General features: G+C 39.3%; 1 protein-coding gene across 1 annotated transcript in view; it reads right to left on the reverse strand.

Moving 5' to 3' along the window:
* Window positions 1–996: 996 nt before the first annotated feature.
* The window catches only part of TRIO (trio Rho guanine nucleotide exchange factor), a 245,629-nt gene continuing 227,214 nt past the window's right edge, over window positions 997–19,411 (reverse strand). The window contains exons 47-57 of the mRNA XM_053999279.1: window positions 18,476–18,653; window positions 16,889–17,658; window positions 12,511–12,758; window positions 11,566–11,704; window positions 11,171–11,198; window positions 10,181–10,343; window positions 8,107–8,228; window positions 6,457–6,535; window positions 5,615–5,815; window positions 5,037–5,175; window positions 997–3,501 (exon numbers count right to left, since the gene is read on the reverse strand). Coding sequence (XP_053855254.1) covers window positions 2,959–3,501; window positions 5,037–5,175; window positions 5,615–5,815; window positions 6,457–6,535; window positions 8,107–8,228; window positions 10,181–10,343; window positions 11,171–11,198; window positions 11,566–11,704; window positions 12,511–12,758; window positions 16,889–17,658; window positions 18,476–18,653 — 2,610 coding nt within the window. The 3' untranslated portion in view covers window positions 997–2,958. The remainder of the gene's footprint in view (window positions 3,502–5,036; window positions 5,176–5,614; window positions 5,816–6,456; window positions 6,536–8,106; window positions 8,229–10,180; window positions 10,344–11,170; window positions 11,199–11,565; window positions 11,705–12,510; window positions 12,759–16,888; window positions 17,659–18,475; window positions 18,654–19,411) is intronic.

Here is a 19,411-nt window from a genome sequence, read left to right on the forward strand (position 1 = left end):
GAAGCTCAAGATCATCATTCAAGCTTTGTGCAGCTGGAAGCTCTTGCACCAAACTTCAGGTTTTTGTGCAAAACACCACTCTGTTGAAATATGTTGGCTGTCCCAAGTAAGGAGCTCATGGAGAAGACCAGAAAGAGCACACTCTTGTTTACATGTGAGCCAAAGAATCCATCTCTGCTACTTGAAACACCTACCAGTGCATTTTTTGTCTGTAAAGCACTTGGGTAACATCCCTAACATACTACATCTTCAGGCAAGAACCATTCCACAAAGCCATCTACTTCCCTGTAATGGAAAAAGCTTCCAGTGGCTCATCCTTGTGAACAGGTCCTTTCTATACATAAAACATCTCTCTCAGTTGTTTCTCCCAGTAAGTAACAAAGGGACTGTTTTAACACCTGACAGGGAATAGTGGAAAAGAGCAGGAAAATAAATAATTCTCTATACAATGCAGCAACAAACATAAACACTCTGTATTCTTCCCTGACCTTTCATTTAATTTTGAATTGTAAACGGTTACTGATAGCAGAAAAGGGAGGAAGATATACACAATAAGAAACTTTTTTTGCTTTATGAGTTTAGTTGCAAATCCCAAAGTAACTTTTCTTCATAATGAATCTGGAATGCCTAGAAGTTGTGGGAAATCTGTTCCCCAGCTTAATACTAAACTGAAATACACTCCTGTATACACTCCTGGGAACATCTGGTAGAAAACTCTACTGGTCAAAATTTACTAGCTAATAAAGACTAGAATACATTTCCACAGTTAGGGAGTTACGCATATTTTGTATAAAAGCATGAATGACACTACAAAGCACTCAACACTTAAAGCAAAGGCAAATATTATTTTGTAAGGCATGAAGGAAAGATACATTGTTGCAATTTAAAATGAATTTTATGGCAATAAAGTAACATACTTTTTTTAAAAATACAGAGCCAAATTAAAATGTAGCCAAACCTAAACTGTCAAACTTCTTAAAGCAAGAGATCAGACAATTATGTCAAATATGTTTAATTTTTTTTCAAAATAACTGATGGCAAAATAAAATATTTACATCATGTCATACTGTGTAAACATGTAACATCACTGTACAAAGAAATATACATGCAAAATAAAGCAAAAAATTTAACTAAAACAATAAAGGAAAATAATACACAAACATAATGATATGAGGTTGGTATGAATACACATCCAGTTTCGAAGTCAGTTGTTTTTTTTTTTAAAAGTTTCTGTACAACTTTACAAAAAAACCCAAAAAACCCAACCCCCCCCCCAAAAAACAAACAAAAAAAGAATAAATAGGATACAGTGGAAGCCACAAAGCTCAAAACTAACCCAAGCTAGGTTATGGCTTAACACCCATATATCTAACTCTTGTGGGATGTCGGCTTGGTTTCCTTAAACATGGCATTTCACACAAACATAGATGACAACACACCCACATGAACTCAGTGATGCACAGAAAACCATCTCTGTCTTTTTAAATATCTCACGCTAATATTACTTCAACCTTAAAAACAGTTACTAAGACAATTACATTACATGTCCAATTCTCCTCATCTGACTGCTACTTGCCAAATGTATTCTTCACCAAAGACCACAAGATTAATTTGTTCATTTCACAGAAAGAAGTAAAAAAACAGATTTGAAAATTTTAAAAAGTAGTTAAATGTTGAGACTGATTTGGGGAAAGTCAGACTTTGGCATTTTAAATATAATGATAGTAATAATATTTTAAAAAGTGTCACTCTACTTCTTAACCAGTTTGACATTTGGGATACTAATCTCTCTCTTCATTTTTTTTCTTTTTAACAATTCTTAAAACTGACTAGTCTTGACTAAATTCTATGCTAATCCTCATCTTAAACTATTAATGACAGTGTGGTACAACACACCCGCCCATGCCCACCCAGAAACCCCAATCACACAAACAAAACCATAAAGCTCGCCGTACTAAGTATGTGCTTTTTCTATATATTTATTACAGTTACAACAGAGGTCCTCATAAATAGTTGCATAAAATGTTAAAGCCACAACATTGCACATGATATGAAAGAAAACAAAATCCCAAATGAGTGCATTTACAGTATTTCATCCTGCTGTATACTGCTTGACAATTGGGTCAGCAAGCTGGGCACCAACCCAAAGTTCTTTTCTAGGGGGACAGTGACTACTGACCCAAACTGAAGACCCGCACAGTGGTATACCACCATTTAGGAAGGAGGGGGAAAAAAAGGATAAGAGGAGAGGGAAAAAAATTACAGACCGAAGGCAGGTAACAGTCTATATACAAGTAAGGCCTACATTTTATCAGAGCAAAACAATTCATTCTATTTGTATGCAAAATCTTTTGAGGTTGGATGCACTTAAAAGCAGAGTCTGATCTCAGTGCACTGCTACGTGAGATACATACAGGCGAGGCAACTGGAAAGCTCTAGGACCAAGTGAAAACCAGATGTTATAAATGGAGGCCGTACCAATGGGCAGCCATTTTGGTGAGTCTTCTCCAGGCATGATCTGATTTTTGTTTAACACCAGTGCTTTAAACATAGGCATTTCTTCCTTGAATAAATCTTGAAAACGGTAGCTAAGTTCACTTGCAAAATTCAACTCTTGTTTATTAAAAAAACTATTTTTTTTGCAGAAACCTGAATAAAATACTGTTGTTGTATCGCTTGTGACTGCTTTTTGCAGAGTACAGTGCTATTGTCCTCCACCCCCGTGAAGTCTGCATCTCCAGTCTCCCGCGCCACCCTGCGCGGGTCCCTGTGGAATGCATTTGCACACGAACATTCACTAGCAGCTTGTTGGCTTGGGGTTTGCTTTCCTCAAAATTCAAGTCAACAGCTGATTGGCAGGAGGAGTCTATCTCCAGTCTGATTGATTGGCAGGAGGAGTCCATCTCCAGTCTGATTGATTGGCAGGTGAAAGAGAATGAGAGAGAACTTCAAGCAAGGTCAAACTCTTGGCAAGAGCCTGCTCTGTAAGAAGTTTTTAATGCTACGGATGGGTCGAACATCATTCTGGTGTTTTCGCCGCTCAATGAACGAAGTCAGTCTGGATATATCAATGCTGTCAGCACTTTTGCTATCCCCCAGCTGCAGCCATTGCTCCTGGAGGGCCAGTGCAGCCGAGGGACGCTTAGCTGGGTCATCCTGAAGTAGGAAGCATACAAAATCTTTGGCCTTCTGGCTAACTCCTTTGAAGTAGTCATCTGGGAAACTAAAGTCTAAGCGGCAAATATTCAGGCAAGTTTCCTCTACACTTTCATCCAGGAAAGGAGAGACGCCACTAAGAAGGACATAAGTGAGCACTCCAATGCTCCAAACATCTGAAGTGAGTGAAACAGGATTTCCAAGAATAATTTCAGGAGCTGCAAACTCTGGGTTTCCAAGTAACTGGTGGATATAATACGTGGTATTGAGCTGGACTGCATCTCCAAAGTCAGCCAGTTTTATTGTTGGCTTAGTGGAACTCTGGTCCACCAAAATATTTTCAGGCTAGAAAACATAAAAGCAAAAATTAAAATGCCTTTTTTCAAGTCAATCTAACATACATTTAATGCTCCAACTTAACTGTTTCCCAGCCAATGTGGTCAGCCCTCGAACATAAATAGCTGCACTCTATAATGATCACTGCAGAAGGCCAGCTCTGCCAAGCTCCGAGGCAGTCTTAACAAGGCTTCCCCAGACCAACCAGCAGGGGGGTTCTTGCCTATTGCAACATGCAATGAATGTGCTTTAACTGCTGCAGCTGCTGGCACTATATTTTTTGCAGGAAATATAGTTCTGCCAGTTAATACTTCAGTTGTTCATGACAGCAGCTTTGCAAAGTGTTACAGGAACTGTATTTCAAAACTTAAGCTTAAGGAACAGCAATTACGAAAAGAGGTTGAATAAAGCAACTGCTCCATTTGTTTTACAACAGACACAACAAAACTCTTGCACTTAAAGACTGGAAGACTTTGTAGATATTTGCATGATGCTTTCAACAGAATCCAGCTTTAATTGGCAACTCTTTCATGTAATGCAGCTGTACAGATGGAAGACAAGCCCTCTTAGGAGACTATGGCAGCAGAAGATCCTGTTGGATGCACATGACTTCAAGAGAACTGCCCCATTATTGGTGAACTGAAAGTGGAATTATTTCTACAGTTTTATTTCCAAAGCTACTGCTGCTGTAGCTGTAATCTCTGCAAAATAAGAGCAATTTACCTACAACTAGTTTTTAATTAGTTCATCTGTATGTGAGACCAGAAAAATTACTGGTGAACTGTCTATAGCACACTAGAAAAAATTTAATGCTATGAAGACCCAAAACTGGTTCTGCTTGGAAAACAGAAGTACATGGAGGGAAGAGACTCAGGCTTTTTGCTTTTTCTCACCATGACCCTATCTGGCTAAGGAGACCCTGCCTACAAAGATGACTTGTCAATGCTAAAATTATTATTCATATACAGATGAAAAAAAAAGTGTAAAGAGTCAATTTTTAATTAATATTTACATTAAGACCTCACATAGTTGCTTTTTTTCAGTAGAATGCATCAAACTCTTGTGGCTCAAGTAAAACACAAAAGGAAGAACAAAGGCTCAAAGAGGCACCATTCATTTAGGTATCACGGCCCTCAAAGTGCAAAGATGAGAAACATTTTTGCAGCAAAAGAGGGAAAGCAGTCTCTCACAATAAACTCTATGATTCTTGAGAAAGGAATGGATTTCTCCTGCAAGTTTATCAGAAAGTAAATAAATAAATAAATAAATAAATAAAAAAGCAAAACTTCCTGTTAGCAATTATTTCCAGCACAAAGGGTCACACAGGGCAAGCAAGCTATAACGAGAAAGCATAAGGAATTGAAAGTTTCTGCTTTGCTGGCTATGAGTGATCTAAAGCATTTGGGAATGGAGCCCCAAGACATATCCTTTATGACTCTCAAAGCATTTCACAGTTCTATGTTCCCAGCTGCAAGTTTTCTAGAAGAGGGAGATTTTTATGCCCAGAATGATGTACACTGCCCAGAATCCCATTAACACCTCACCTTTAGGTCCAAATGTGCTATTCTGCAGTTATGAAGATACTGCACAGCTTCCAGAATCTCTCCCAGGTAGAGTCTTATCTTCCCTTCTGTGAGGTTTCCCCATCGCACGACATAGTCCAGAAGGCGACCCTGGTCAGCCCTGTTAAAATTACAAGGGTTGTACTTTGGATTAATTCATGCATCAGAACTGAAAAAAAGCTTAAAGAGGCTACAGACTACAGCAGTAACTGTAGCCTGCAGAACTTACAACACAGACAACTGGGGTATGAAGAAGAGATTTCACATCAAGCCACCAGATCACAACATTCCTAATTAACTTTTGTGGCCATTTTATACAAAAATACTGCTGAACCTTCAGACTAAGATAATCATTCACATGTCAATTTAATATCTCTATTTGTTCCCTTCTGAATATTAAACTCAACATTTTAGTAACAGTATTAGACAACTGCAGTATTTTACTTAGGTACTTTCAAACAGCTACAAAATTTTAGAGCTCCTTATTCATTAACCACCATAAATGCCCCAGAAAGTCAGCTGTAAATTTGCATTTTGCAGATAATTTAGAGTCCACACACATTTCTAACACTAGTATGTAGTTGGTGGAGGTCTCAAAGGTATCGAGAAGGCCAATGAGCTGGGGATGCTGGAGATTCTGCATGACTCCAAGTTCATGGGTAACCTGGTCTCGCTTCATCAACTTCTTATTCACAAACTTAGTGGCTACTGCTCGCTTGGTTCCCTTCTGGTCACACTTCTTAACGACAGAAAATCTGCCCCTGGAACACAACAATGAAAGCAAAGATTTAACCAAGAGATGCAATAAGGACATAAGTTTACTTGAAAGATATACTCCTAATAGACCTAATATACTCCTAAGAGACCTAATTTTAATCTCTAATAAGTTATCCTTACAGAGAAGGTTCTGGGCATGAGAATTTTCAGTGCATGCATGTACTGCAAACTGTGTCTGTAGAAACTTGACAGAGATCTGTTATATCACACTTGCAGATAGCCTGTCAGAGTAACAACCAGCTTTCAAAGGTCATCATTAAGTTGGCCAAATATATATTCTACAGGAGTTATTTTGCCCATTTTTAGACTTCTGTCTGTAGTTTTCATTCCCTAAATAAGAAGGTTGAGGAGAACTTCACTACAGAAGCAGCATCAGTCACTGTAAGGGATGCTTAAAAAAAAAGAAATCTCTTCATCCACAATACCACTTCAGCCTAATTGCATTCTGTTTCTGCAGTGCCATCTAGCGCTGGTAAAAGTTTCACTGCCTGACTTCTATTAAATCCAACAAAATTCTGGCCTTTTAGGCTCATACATTAAGTATTTATCAAGGAGAATTTAATTTTTGAAAGAGAAGTCAGTATTTTGACACAGACAGCTTTGGAGATCAGCATACAGAACGCACCTGCCAAGCTCAGCCACTTCACTATAGTGGGAATCAAAGTTGTCTTTCCAGATTACCATGATCCCATCACTTCCTGGACCTAAACAAACAAACAAAAAAGAGAAGGACAGTATATCCAAGATTTAATACACTCAGATCCTTTGGCTCCGAGGGGAATCACCCCATCTTATTAATCCCTGTATGACACACAGTGTGGCAGCAGGACAAACTGGATTATACAGAAAAGCAGCTCAGCCAATGCAGTAGAACCAATTCTATAGTGGAAAGAATTCAGGTTACAGTGGGAACTGTCTATACAGGAATGAGTAACCTTAGCAAGCTGAGGGTAACAGTAAAAAGAAAAGACATCTTACATCATACCTCATAATCCATAATACAGCTGCCACTGGAAAAAAAAGTGGCCAGGCAGTGTAGCAGCTACCTTAGAGAGCAACTCTTATTTTTCAGGAAACACTAGTATAAAGACCAAAATTTCCCTTTCACCCTCTTTTATATATTGTACCACACTCATCCAAGGGCTTAGCTACTGTCTGTCTTGGGTCAGTGAGCAGGAAGTGCCTGAAATAATCACCACCTCAATGTGTTGTCAGTAAGGCACTTACTGTGGCTAGCAACAGGTGGAGCTCAAAGTGGCACCACTGAATATAAACAGCCAAAAATTTCAGATGTGATTTGGAAGGGACACATGTTTCACAGTCTGGTTTAAAATTCCAGGAAAGCAGTAAAGCTCTTTGAAAAAAATGGAAGAAAGATTATATTTTGAAGAGGTTTGGGACAAGTCCCCATATCAGTTGAGACACTTCATGTCTTGGGGTTTTTTATGAATCAATTTGAGACAGAGCCACTGTGCTAAAATCTATTAATTAATTCTCACCAGTGGAAAAATATATGGGCCTCACAATAGACTAAAGGACCCAGATGGCATCAATTGTTATGAGCTGCCTTGTAAGAAAATTTGTGATCCTGCTGTCTATATTTTCCCTATTTCTAAAAATGGAGAATTATGAACACTTAGGAGAAGAATAAGTGAATGTACGAACACACCCCAAAACTTATCATTATGTCATCAAACACATCAAGTAAAAATCTTTTTTGCCCTCTGCTATCTGCCCCCAGAACACAGGCATTTTTTAATCTTTGCATGCTTCCTTTCCTCACAAACATTCAGGTTTCCTTGCTTCAGGTACTGAAATAGTTCAATTGTAGATCAATGACGCAAAGACAAGAACTAGTTAAACGTTCTCCTAAAAATTGTGTCTTTACACTTCAAGCAAAGAAGAAAAATGACAAAGTAATGCTGCTCTTTTCTTATATGTACATTTAAGAAATTTTGTTAGCATTGTAACATTCATTGAGACTAAACTAAGAATGCTGATGATAAAATATAATTTTATCAGTGTGTTTGAACTAGTACTGGCAAAGTGAATGCATGAATGCATGTGGAATGTGTGCATGAACCTCTAATTCGTTACATCCTAAAACTGCATCTATTCCTGCTGAAACAGGCACTATATTACAGGTTAAAAGGCTTGCTATCAATACTCCTTTAACAAAGGGGTGCCCAGGACTGAGCTTTTCTTTTTACTGTTCTATGGGTACCAGGCACTTCAACTGTACCTAGGCTTTAGAAGATGGCAGAGACAGGCCTACCTAAAACTCGTAGACTGGCGGAGGATGAAACCGAACCCATGTCGTTTGCAGCTATGCACGTGTAGATACCATCGTCTTCCGCAGTGACGCCAACGATTTTCAGCGACGCCTCTCCCAGGTCACTGCGAAACACAACGGCAGCTGTTAAATTTACAGTAACCTCACAGACCTTAAGCTGTGAAAATTAGACAAAGTTAGGTTGATACTCTTTATACTTCTGATTCTTCAGTTCTTATCTCTCTCTGGATGAACATATGCCCTGCCATATCAGAAGCGTCCACCAGAACCTGAGCACTTTGTGTTCATCCAGTATCTTGGAGAGTCCTACAAATCACTAGAAAAACATCCTGACTGACACTCTGTCTCACCATGTCTCAGGCTCTACTGTTGGAAAAATCAAGTGCTTCCCCTGTTTCTTCCTGCTTCCTTTACCTACTTCAAGTTTTCGGAAGCCATATCAAATGTCCATCCTTGTTCTTTCCATCCGTGACTCCCAGGAGGTGTCAGCTGATCAGTGATTTGTGCTTTCAGAGCATTCACCCCTTGTAAGAGAGAGCTTGCCCTTCAACACAAAAGGCACATTTCACAACTCTGCAGACCTCAGAATCTGGGAGAATGAGGATGGAAGAAAACTAGAAAGCACTTAAGTTTTACTCTCTACTCCAGGGCAGCGACAGTATTAAGCTAGGTAATACCAGAGCAGAAAGACTCTGCAACCTCTTCCTTAATCTTTCTCATTGTTCAACCACTCTTTTTGTTTGATGCTTTGTCTTTAAAAATCTGCTTAAATTTTCCTCTGTGCAATAAATTTCTAGTCTTTTTACTATCTGCCATGGACATGAACAACATATTAATTTGCAAGTCTCTTATAAATGTGAATACTTGCTAAGTCCTCCCTACACTTTTCACCTCTAGGCTCAAACCAATGCTAACATTGTGTTTTTCACAATATAATGCATATTTTCAAGATCTTTTATCAGACTTTCGTTTGGATTCATCTCAGTTGCTACAAGTTATTTTACTGACTGACCTAATACCTATTTGCAATTGTCTTCACCACACAATTTTGGGGGAAAAAAGAAGGTAAATTTTAGGAACACAGGAGGATTACACCCTTCCCCAACTCAAAGAACATTTCAGGATTATTTCTAAAAATATGTCAGCCACAGCTAAGATTATTCACTGGATATAATTCTGTAATGAGTAACAGTGAATTAAACCTAGGAAATTTAACTCTTACACACTGCACAACAGCCCTGGATGCAGTAGTAAAGCTGAAACACTGCCTTTGTCTTCTCATTAAAAAGAAACAAAAAGCCAATGAAAAGAAAAAGCAGGAGCACCAGGAAGTAAAGAACAGTATAATATGCCATCAAGTTTTCAGAAAATAGCCCTTCATTCTGAATTAAGAGTATAATTCATAAATAAGACATTTCTTCACACTGAAGTTACTCAGTAAACTTCATTTTCTGTATTGTAAAAGGTGCTTTTTCAGAAAACAAAATTCTTTTTTAACCTGCAGCCTCCTATTCCAAAACAACAAGTTCTCCTGAAAAATTTCCCCTGGTGTTTGAGTTACCAGTTATTCTGTTATGGTCTATCATAGCAAAGCTAAAACAGAGAAAAAAGTTAATATCCACGCTTCAACACTGAAGAGTGATGTTGTCACATCAACAGGAAGCAGAGGCTTATTTGCAAAACACAGTAGTGTGATCTGAAAGTCACTAATGGAAAAAGGGACTGGCTGGGTCTGTCTGGCAACAGACACTGGCAACATGCTGGTCTGTTTCAAGGACCAGGTCAGTGTTACAGACTAAAATGGCTTCTGCAATAGCTAATGAGAAAGAGCAGATTAATTTCATTTTGTTTTTAAAAGTCAACTGATTATAACATTTTGTTACCCTAGCCATATGCAGAAACTGCACAACACTTCTGGAAAATCTCAGTGATTATATATTTCTGTCTGAGAGCAACCTTATCCTCATGCCTCAAAGCCAAACAGTGTCCCGCACCAGGGGTGCAAATTAAAAATGTAACAGGTTCAGCAGTTCCTGTTGAACGTGGCACAAATTACCTGTAGGAAATGCTGTGATGACCGTCATTGCTCAGTGTATTATGATCAGGACCTTTCCAAGTAACTGAAGCCTTGGGGCGACCACAGACTTTACACCTAAGAACGATGGTCTCTCCTGTCTCACATGTTACCTCACTCAATGGAATTATAAACTCTGGGGGAACTGGAAAAAGAGAATTAATGGCATTAGGTAAACTGAAGCAAATACATTTAATTTCTACTCCTTGCACTGTTTTCTATTAGATGAAGTAGTACTTTAGATTCCCAAGGTGTATATATCCCCTGCCCTTGGAGCACATCCACGGTTAGGCCCTTTGCTGGGGCTCTACAGAGCCAGTTAATTTTTCTCTATGTGAACTTGGATACAACACTACTGCTGTGCCACAGATAACTCTGAAGCCTACCATGGTGAACCAAACACCCAGTTTATGGTAAGTGAGGAAAGTCTACACTAAAAAGTATTTAAGAATGTGCTCAGCTAGGTTATCTTTATATCCAGCCAAGTTTGCAAAAGAGAACACAAAACACTTCATCCACTGAAGCACCGTAGTGCATTCCCTTTTGTGCAGGTGAAACTCAGAAAGTTTGTTTCTGTCTGTTAAGCTAAAACCCCAGTTTGGCTCTGACCTCAATGGGCCACCATCTTTGTCTGATGTGCCTCTGCACTGGAGAGGTCCTGAATGCTCCTTAGAGTGCAAGATTGAAAATAAAGCATTTCCAACTCCTGGTCTTTGCAAATTCAGCAAAGCGCCACTTCCATACAGAACACATCATACGGTCCTTGTGTTTTATGTTGTTTTGGACTTGTGAACAAAAAAGTGTTTCTTGCATCTTAAAAAAGAAATATGATGTATTTCATTCTACCTTATCTAAAAAGAGCCCATCTATATTTTTGTAGAAAGCACTCAGTTCCTGACATAATTCATATCAACCAAATAATGTTTTAATCAAATTTATTGACTGAAACTTTAAAAAATTAAAGCAACTTACCATCATAAATGTAATTGGGGTTGAGAAGCTGGAAAGGAGAAATTAAAGAATTAATGTCCTAATAATCTTATAATAACTTAAAAGAATGGTAGAAAACCAAGCACAGCGATGGATCAAAGTTAGCTGTACCCACAAAATCCAAGAAACATCTGAATACCACAATTTCTCAATTTCTGCACTCTATTCTCTTTGCGGTATCTTTTTTTTTTTTTTTTTTTTTTTTTTGTATGATGCTTTCATGTTTGAAGGTTCTAACTTCCTGTTTTCAGATTTGGCAGCAACTGTCCACTAAAGCCACTACTGCCTTTGATTCCTTCCTGTGAAGTCCTGACAGAAGCTACTTTTAAAGAAATCCCAACCAACTTCTTTTGGAAACGACATCTTTGAACACTTACTTTTACAGAAACCTTGTTGGCAAGTCCTTCTCGGGATTTGCGATAACCATTTTCTAGCTTGCCTTCCCTTTTGCCGTCTTTATCTTTTTTCTCAGATTTCTTCCTTAAACGGAGTGCTGTGTGCCAAGACGTTGACTTCCTGAACACAGAACACGAAACTCTGATCAATTCTTTTCAACTCCCTGTTATGTCCTATACTATCTAGTTTCATGTGGCATTGGAAAAGTATGTCAAAATGTTATTTCTATGTACTCTAATATAGTAAAATGAAATACATTAAGTATTCCATAAGGGATGATGCCACCCTTGGCTAAAACTGTGAACAAGCTAGTAACGTAGTCTGAAGTTCGGTATTCCTTGAAATCATTGCTCGAATGATAAACTCTCTATATGAAAATGCAAACTGTCAATCAAACTGAGCAACAACCAGTATGAAGCCCATACCAACTGAAGCCTTACAAAAGCTTTACACAAAATTCAAACTTTGAACTTGAATACAATTTCTTCCATGGCAAATATGAGAGAGTCATTCCTAGTATACAGTCATTTTCAATATGTTTGTGGACTAAAGCAGGTATCCAGGCACTCTGAAATCTTGTTTTATTTGAACAAACATTCCCTGTTTTCCTAGACAAAGTGTCTAGACTGGCAACTCATTCTATTAAATAAACAAGTTGAAACAAATTATTTCTGGTCTTAGATAAGGCATTCTTTTCCGAGAAGATTAGGCTATTGCAGCTTTTTAATAAAGAATATGTGCTTCTGGGATCTTTTTTACTAGCTTGTATTTTGACGGTTGCTAAGGGACCTCTCCAGTACTCATTCTGCTTGTTGTTCATTTACTTCTTCACAATCACATCAACTTTTGGCCTTAAAGGTTCAAAGCCTTCTCTAAATTAGAAGTTTTCTTCCTTCCTCCCCTTCCATGCCCACCCAGGCACTCACTTGATGGTTCCATCAGGGTTGTCAATGATGATTGCACTGGTATGCCCCAAGACATAGCCGGGAATCCAGCCCTCGGCTGCGGGGCACTGATCGGTGGCGGCTCTGAACACCAAAAACATGTTCTGTTGGTTGCTGGCTAGAATCTGCACGACCTCTCCTTGGTAGACATTTATCTCATCCTCCTTCACTGCCGTGTAATCGTGTGTCACCAGCATGGTGGAGATATTGCTACTGCTGCTACTTTCACTCTGCAAGCGTCAATCAGAAGCAGACAGAGTAGGGGGGGAAAAAAGAGAATCAAGTTTAAAATTCATAAAGAAAACAGGCTGTTCTTGGCCTGCTACATTACCTACCTAATCCACCTGGTTTAAACTGTAGTCAAAGAAAAGAGCAATGTTTTCGCTTTCACAGCTGCCTGGGTTCGGTCTGTTTATCTTGTGCATTAATCTGATATTTGAACATCTTCATGGACTGTTGCTGCACAAATTTATTCCCAATAGTTACTCAATATAATTTCCTTTAACTAGGAGTCAGTTTATTCACAAATCTCACCTTGTCTTCCTTTCAAGCTCAGACACTGAACCTTGCTCTTCATCAGGCATGAAAACTATAGTACAAGCATGTAAGGCAGTTTTTCACAGTCTTGGAAGTTCAGTTTCAAAATCACAGTCATTAGCTCATAATCACTGGAAACTCCAACAATGAAAAATATATGAAGTCTTTCCTAGACTACCTGTCAGATCTCAGACACTGGCCTTCTGCACACAAAGCATAACAAGCTACAAAAGAACAAAACAGGGTTTTGACAGCATCTCTCAAAACCACAAGACTTATCTCTGGTTTCATCTGTATGATGAAGTTTAAATGCAGAGGATGAAGTAAATTACTGAAATAAGAAATTATTCCTTTGATGGTCAAATTGATCCCCTAAACTGTAAGAATCCCTTCTAACTGATTAGTGACTCAGCTGAGTGTTGTTACCTGTTTATAATACACTTTCAACTACTGTTGATTGAACAAATGATTTTGTTCATTTCCCCAGCAAGCATCTGTGGAAAGCTAATTATGACTGAGAAGGTGTACATTCAAAATCATATAACTTTCAGAACAAAAAGCCTACTCCTGACAACGAACCTACCGGAAATTATTATTTTTTAAAAGTAAGACTTTGTCCATTTGCATCTATTCCTCATAAATGGAAGTGTGAAAACTGTTATCAGGTTACACAACCTACTCCCTCAGTAATTATTTCTTTCTTGAAACAAGTTAAAACCAAGGTGAATGGCCTATTAATGAAGTGGCATGAAGTGTGTGTGCCTGTCTTTTGCCTCTGTTCTTACTTCAAATTGTTTCAGGTCGCTCAGTGCCAATGAGGGCTCACTATGTCTCAGTAGAAGCTGAGCTGAAGAAGGAAATGAGTGCCCATGTCCTGGGTACTCCTATTGCTTATAGAGCAGAACCCCATTAGTACCACTCAGGTGCTAGTAGCCAGTGGAAGGCTTGGCATACAGGATTAAAACAGCATCTTTTCTTTTTTTCTCAAAACTGTCAAATATTTCTCAAATATTGAGGAGATACAGAGGGGTTCAGTTAACAACATGGTGAACTGGGAGCCCTGAACACTGCGTTCTCTTGCAATCTGCTAAAGGCCTTGAACAAATCACTCCATCCCTCTGTGCCTGTGCTTCCCTGAGGACTCTGGCTGAGAAACCAAGACATTTGGAATGGAACAGTCTTAGATTACTAATTTCATAGCATGTTTAACACCCTGATGCTTGGAGTGCCAGTGACTCTGTACATTTTATTCTAGCTGGACTGTTATATTCAAATGAGTGACTCAAATATTTTTTTGCCATATTACAATGATGAAGCATATGCTACCTCAGTGAGAAAGATCTCATTGTGGGTTTTAACTCTACTAAAGGCTATTTACATTAATTTCAGATGCTGTATTTCCAGTGGGAGAACTAATTCTTTTCTCATTTAGAGGATGGCCTGCATGGCCTTTTGTATTAGTAAATCCTTTCTATGATTCAGACAAACTGGAACAGTTGAACCAAAGAAATTAAGTCTCATTTTCAGTCATTATTTAAATTAGGATGACAACTTGCTACATTCTTTTACCTAGATGAAAAATAACTCTAGTCAAAAGCACAGCTTTTGTTGACTCCTCCTGTTTGACTTACAGGGAAAGATGAAGTAAAGTTGAAATATCCTAAGCCTCAAACCTTACTCCGCACAAAATTCCTGAACATACTGTTTCTTAGGATGCAGTAGAATTTGTGTAACTGCAAGACTGACCTTTCTGTAACATAATATTTCTTTCTGACATTTAAGTCTTGAAGGATCATGATAAACTCTGAATATTTCTTATGTTCAAAAGGGACAGTTAAATCTGTTAAATAAACAACTGTCTGGTAACTACTAAGTGACAAATGTTCCTGAGAATGTGTTTATACCAGAATTCATTCTCACCACGGAAAGACAGTCTTTCCTTTTGCCTTCCAAGGAAGCAATTATTCTTGCACAGTAATGTTTTCTTACTGAAAGTACTTCTGGTCATCACTGACCTCAACTATGGGATTAGAGGAGGATCTACAAACAAAATATAAAAAAATTCCTCCCATATTCCTCAGCTACCAAAACTTACTCCTTTTTCTTCTTAGACATAATTTTTCCTTAAGTAATTGACCACAGCCTTATGTGCATGTGTATATACATACAAAAATGGTTAAATTAAAATAAACCTTCACAACCCATTTTCTCCAACTTGTTCAATGTGGTGTGGAATCCTGATGATTGGTATAGAAATGAGGTTATAAATGAGGACTTACGGCCCATCTCAATTACCAGATAAAAGAGTTATGTAGCTGTGAAGCAGAACGCATGCATTCCAGCATTACATTTTACAGTGAGATAAAAACAAGCAATGGTGTCTTTGCTGAGATAGTATCAAAATCCAAATGTTTTGAAAACTCAGTGCCATCCCATCTTTCTCCTCCTCTTTATTTGATGCAGCAACCTGAATTAGTATTATGCAAGTACCACCATCTTAATTCACATACTATGCAGTAAATGCAAAATACTCAAATCACCCCAGATTTTGCATTACATTACATCACATCACATTTAGCTAGACTGAAGATAAACATAAGACAGAGCTAAACCAAATAAAAAGCTGAAGGAAGATCAGAATAAAAATATAAAACGTGCAAAGCATAATTTTTTTTTCTTCTGAAGCTAATATAAAAGTAAGCGTAAGAACTAAGAAGTCAAGAAAGCTTTGTGTGTTAAATAGTTCTATAAAGAAACACATGCGTTTAAAAAAGGTCCAGCAAGTTAGGTGATTTGCAAAACTGGTATTGCATACCATTTGTGAGAGAGTAGAAAAACAAACATTCATGAACACAATGCTTAGTGAGAGAAAAATAAAATGTGAGTTTAAAAAGAAAGGCACCATAACCTGCCTACCGCCTCCATGGCAAATGCCTCAACATTTTTGCTTTATATTTGCACGTGCCCCTGTGATGGCTGTGTTGCTTTCCTGGTGGATGTTATTAGAGATAACGTAGATTCTGTTGACAGCCTGGATTTCTGCACAAACACACCAAGTGCACACTAAGAGGCTGAATCTCCAGAAAACCGAAACCAGTTCTTCTTACAAAGGAGAAAAGACAAGTGGAGCGGGTAATCGTTTTGGTTGTAGTAGAAGTAGGATTATTGTCGTTAGGTTTTGATGGCCTATTTTGAGTGGATTGCAGGAAGCTTCCTTGATCAAACATAGGATTTAAAAAGAGATTGATGTATAACAACTAAGGCTGAAAGGAGAGGGGGGGAAAAATAAATTAATAAAAAAATAAAACTCAAGCAGCCCAGGGAACGTAGATGTTTCCACGAAGTCAAAACTCAACAGGACAATGGTGGCAAATTTGTGTGTGAAAGGGAAAAAAGCCCCAAGGCAAACTGCCAAAATCCTGAAGTCAGATTTAAGTGCTGGCACAATGCATACCCCAAGGTGCTCTGGCTGCCACACTTCAGCATGTTAATTATGTGCCTTCAAATTAGAGACGAAAAAAGCAAGGACAGCAAGTTAGTAGGTATCAGCCTAGTGATCTATATTTTCAGCAGAGGCAGAAATCGCATCTAATGTTAGCAGTTGCTTTTGTGTCTGTATACATAGCCATGTTTGCATGTATACACACACACAGGTAGACGCTCTTGGTTTTTTAATGCGCAGAAGATACTGGAACAGTTGATTATTTCAGAGCAGTACAGCACCGGAGAGCCAGAAGTTAGTATGGAGAATGATGGCAACGCACAGAAAGGGAGCAAGGAAGGTTTTAGACGAGCTCGCAGGACAGAGGTGCTCCGCTCTTACCCCATTACTCTGGGTGGAGTGAACTGACTGCTCGCTGGTCGAGGAGCATGTGCTCATGCGGTCTGTGTCCTTGCTGTGTGAAGAGTGGCGGTGGACCTGCCGCTGGAGGGAGTCATTGTCCCCAGGGAAAGTGAAGGAGCCAGGGCGGCTGGCAGGGGATGCTGGGATGGAGCTCCAAAAGGAGCCCTTCTGCAGGGGGCTGCTGGGTGGAAAGGTTTCCTTGCCAAAAGGAGAAGGGAAAGTCGTGGACAGAGGAGAGTTCATTGGAGAGATGGCTCCTGGCCTTGGCTTCCCAAGCGTCAGTGATCCTATGCTGTTTCTTGTTCGACTGTCCTCTGAGATTCCACGTAAGTCTTTCTGGGCTCCATCAGCTGAGCCAGAAATGTTTCCTGCTGTCTTCCTGGGACTTTCAATAACTTTCATCTTGGGAATCTGTTCAGCTTCTCTCTGAGGACCATCCGGCTCTGCACTGGGAGGGTGCCTGTCTGGCTGGCTCAGGCCAGTTTCTAAAGAGGTGTTGTAGTGTGGCAGGGAGTGATTGTGAATGGACATACCTGACATCTTGTCTGCCTCTGCTTGGGCCGAGGCTGCAGAGGAGACCAGGACTGGGGAATGGTGTCTGACAGGCTGGGGGATCCGGGATGGCCGGCTACGGCTGGAGCTGGGGATGCCAGTACAGCTGCTGGGGCCGCCGCTGTTACCGCTGCTGCTCCCGCCGCCGCCTCCACCACTGCTGTGGTTCCTCTGGTACTCGATCGGGGACGTCAAGGCTGCAGTGGGGGTGAGGGGGGAGGCGATCAGGGGAAAGGGGGCAGGAAAGGGAACAGGAACAGTTTAAAACAGACATGTCTACTGGCAAAAAGGGGAGTGCTGTTCAAATAAATTTCCTTAGCAGTGGAAAGATGCCACAGACTTCATGTCACTTTTCTGTATCTAACCTTCATGACCTGCTCTATCTACCTATATTAAAGATTAAAAATCTGAAACTAAGATGATGTTTTCCTCTAGGATCACACTGTCAGACAGCAGCCAAGCTGGGAAAAAACAGGTGTCACTCCACATTCTCTGCTTGTTGTTACTCATTACAACTGTTTAAAAAAATCTAGGTTACGACAACAACCGATAGACATAAAAGTAGAGCAAGAACCTTTTAGTGTCACAATGGACAATACCACCTTCTACTTTTCTCCTGCAGAATCTGAATGTTGCTGCCACAGTAAGATACGACAACAATTGCCACCAAAATAATAGAAGCAAAACATATTCTGAATAGATGCTTAAAATTCCACTTGGGTTTAGCCTTTAAAGGCTTGCAGTTGCTTAAAAGAGGTACACAAGCTCTCAACGGATGGCACCTATCTTGATTCACTCCTACAAAACATTTGGAAAATTTCACCAAGAGAACACCATGTAAATTCAGACTACCACTCTTATAATAAATGCAAGCATCTGTTCTGAAGCAGAAATGCAGCACATATCCCCCAACTGTTCTGTATTAGCTCAGGAAAAAGGCAACTTGCAAAACATTTCAAAGCCAAGAAAAAAAGTCATCCAATTACGAACTTTCAGTAAAAGAAAATAATTTACCATTTAAGAAGTTGCGCTGGTTTTCCAAAATTTGGTTAATTTCATGGATCCATAACTGGCGGACTCCTGGACTGGCAGAATGCAAAATAAAGGTCTCCGTGACATCGCCCGTTCTTGATGTTAGTGCAAATTTACATGGATCGCTGTCCACATTTTCCTCCAGAGAAAGGCAACTCACCTTCATGAAAAAAAAGTAGCATGTATTTTATGGGAAACATAAGTTTAAAATCTCTTTCTTAGGAGTTTAGAGTCAGATCTTCAAATGATAACCACTCGTAGCAAAATAATACCACAAAATGAAGTTACTTAATTCCAGTAAACTAAGAATTAGTGTACAGCTTACTGACACACTGTGCCTGAACAATCTCCAGCAGGTCAGCATGGCCCAATACTCTCTATCCCTCACTTTCCTTTCAGATTAGTTAAAATGCTGTGGAACTCTCTCTACCACTGGCCCCACTAAAGGTTTCAGCTGCAGATACAGCAATACCTTGGACCTGGCTGTTCAGCCATAGTTATAAACAGGTTCAGGTGGCAGACAGAGCACCAAGGTGAATTAGGGGAAGCAGGGTCCACCCAAAACACTTTGTGAGGGCTACTGAGTCCTAATATTATCAGGTTTTTTCAGGAAAATCTTGAAGTGGGGAAACACTTATTTTGTTTGAGGAAGAGCTGACATATCTCAGAAGGTCACACTGCTTACATGTTATCTACATATTTGGGTATTGGAAAGGATACAAAAAGTTATTATCTCTACTTGCAATGACTTTGCAATGTGGTGTATACACAGCACAGAGCTGAAAACTAAACTTTTTGAATACTTGTCCAGCACTTTGTGCCAGAACATCTGCTTTGATATGCTTCAAGCAGGAGGCATCAGAGTACTGGGATACAAAGATCTCCACTTAACATTGGAGTGAGAATAAATTTGGTAGG

This window comes from Vidua macroura, chromosome 1 (assembly GCF_024509145.1).
Source record: "Vidua macroura isolate BioBank_ID:100142 chromosome 1, ASM2450914v1, whole genome shotgun sequence".
NCBI lineage: Eukaryota > Metazoa > Chordata > Aves > Passeriformes > Viduidae > Vidua > Vidua macroura.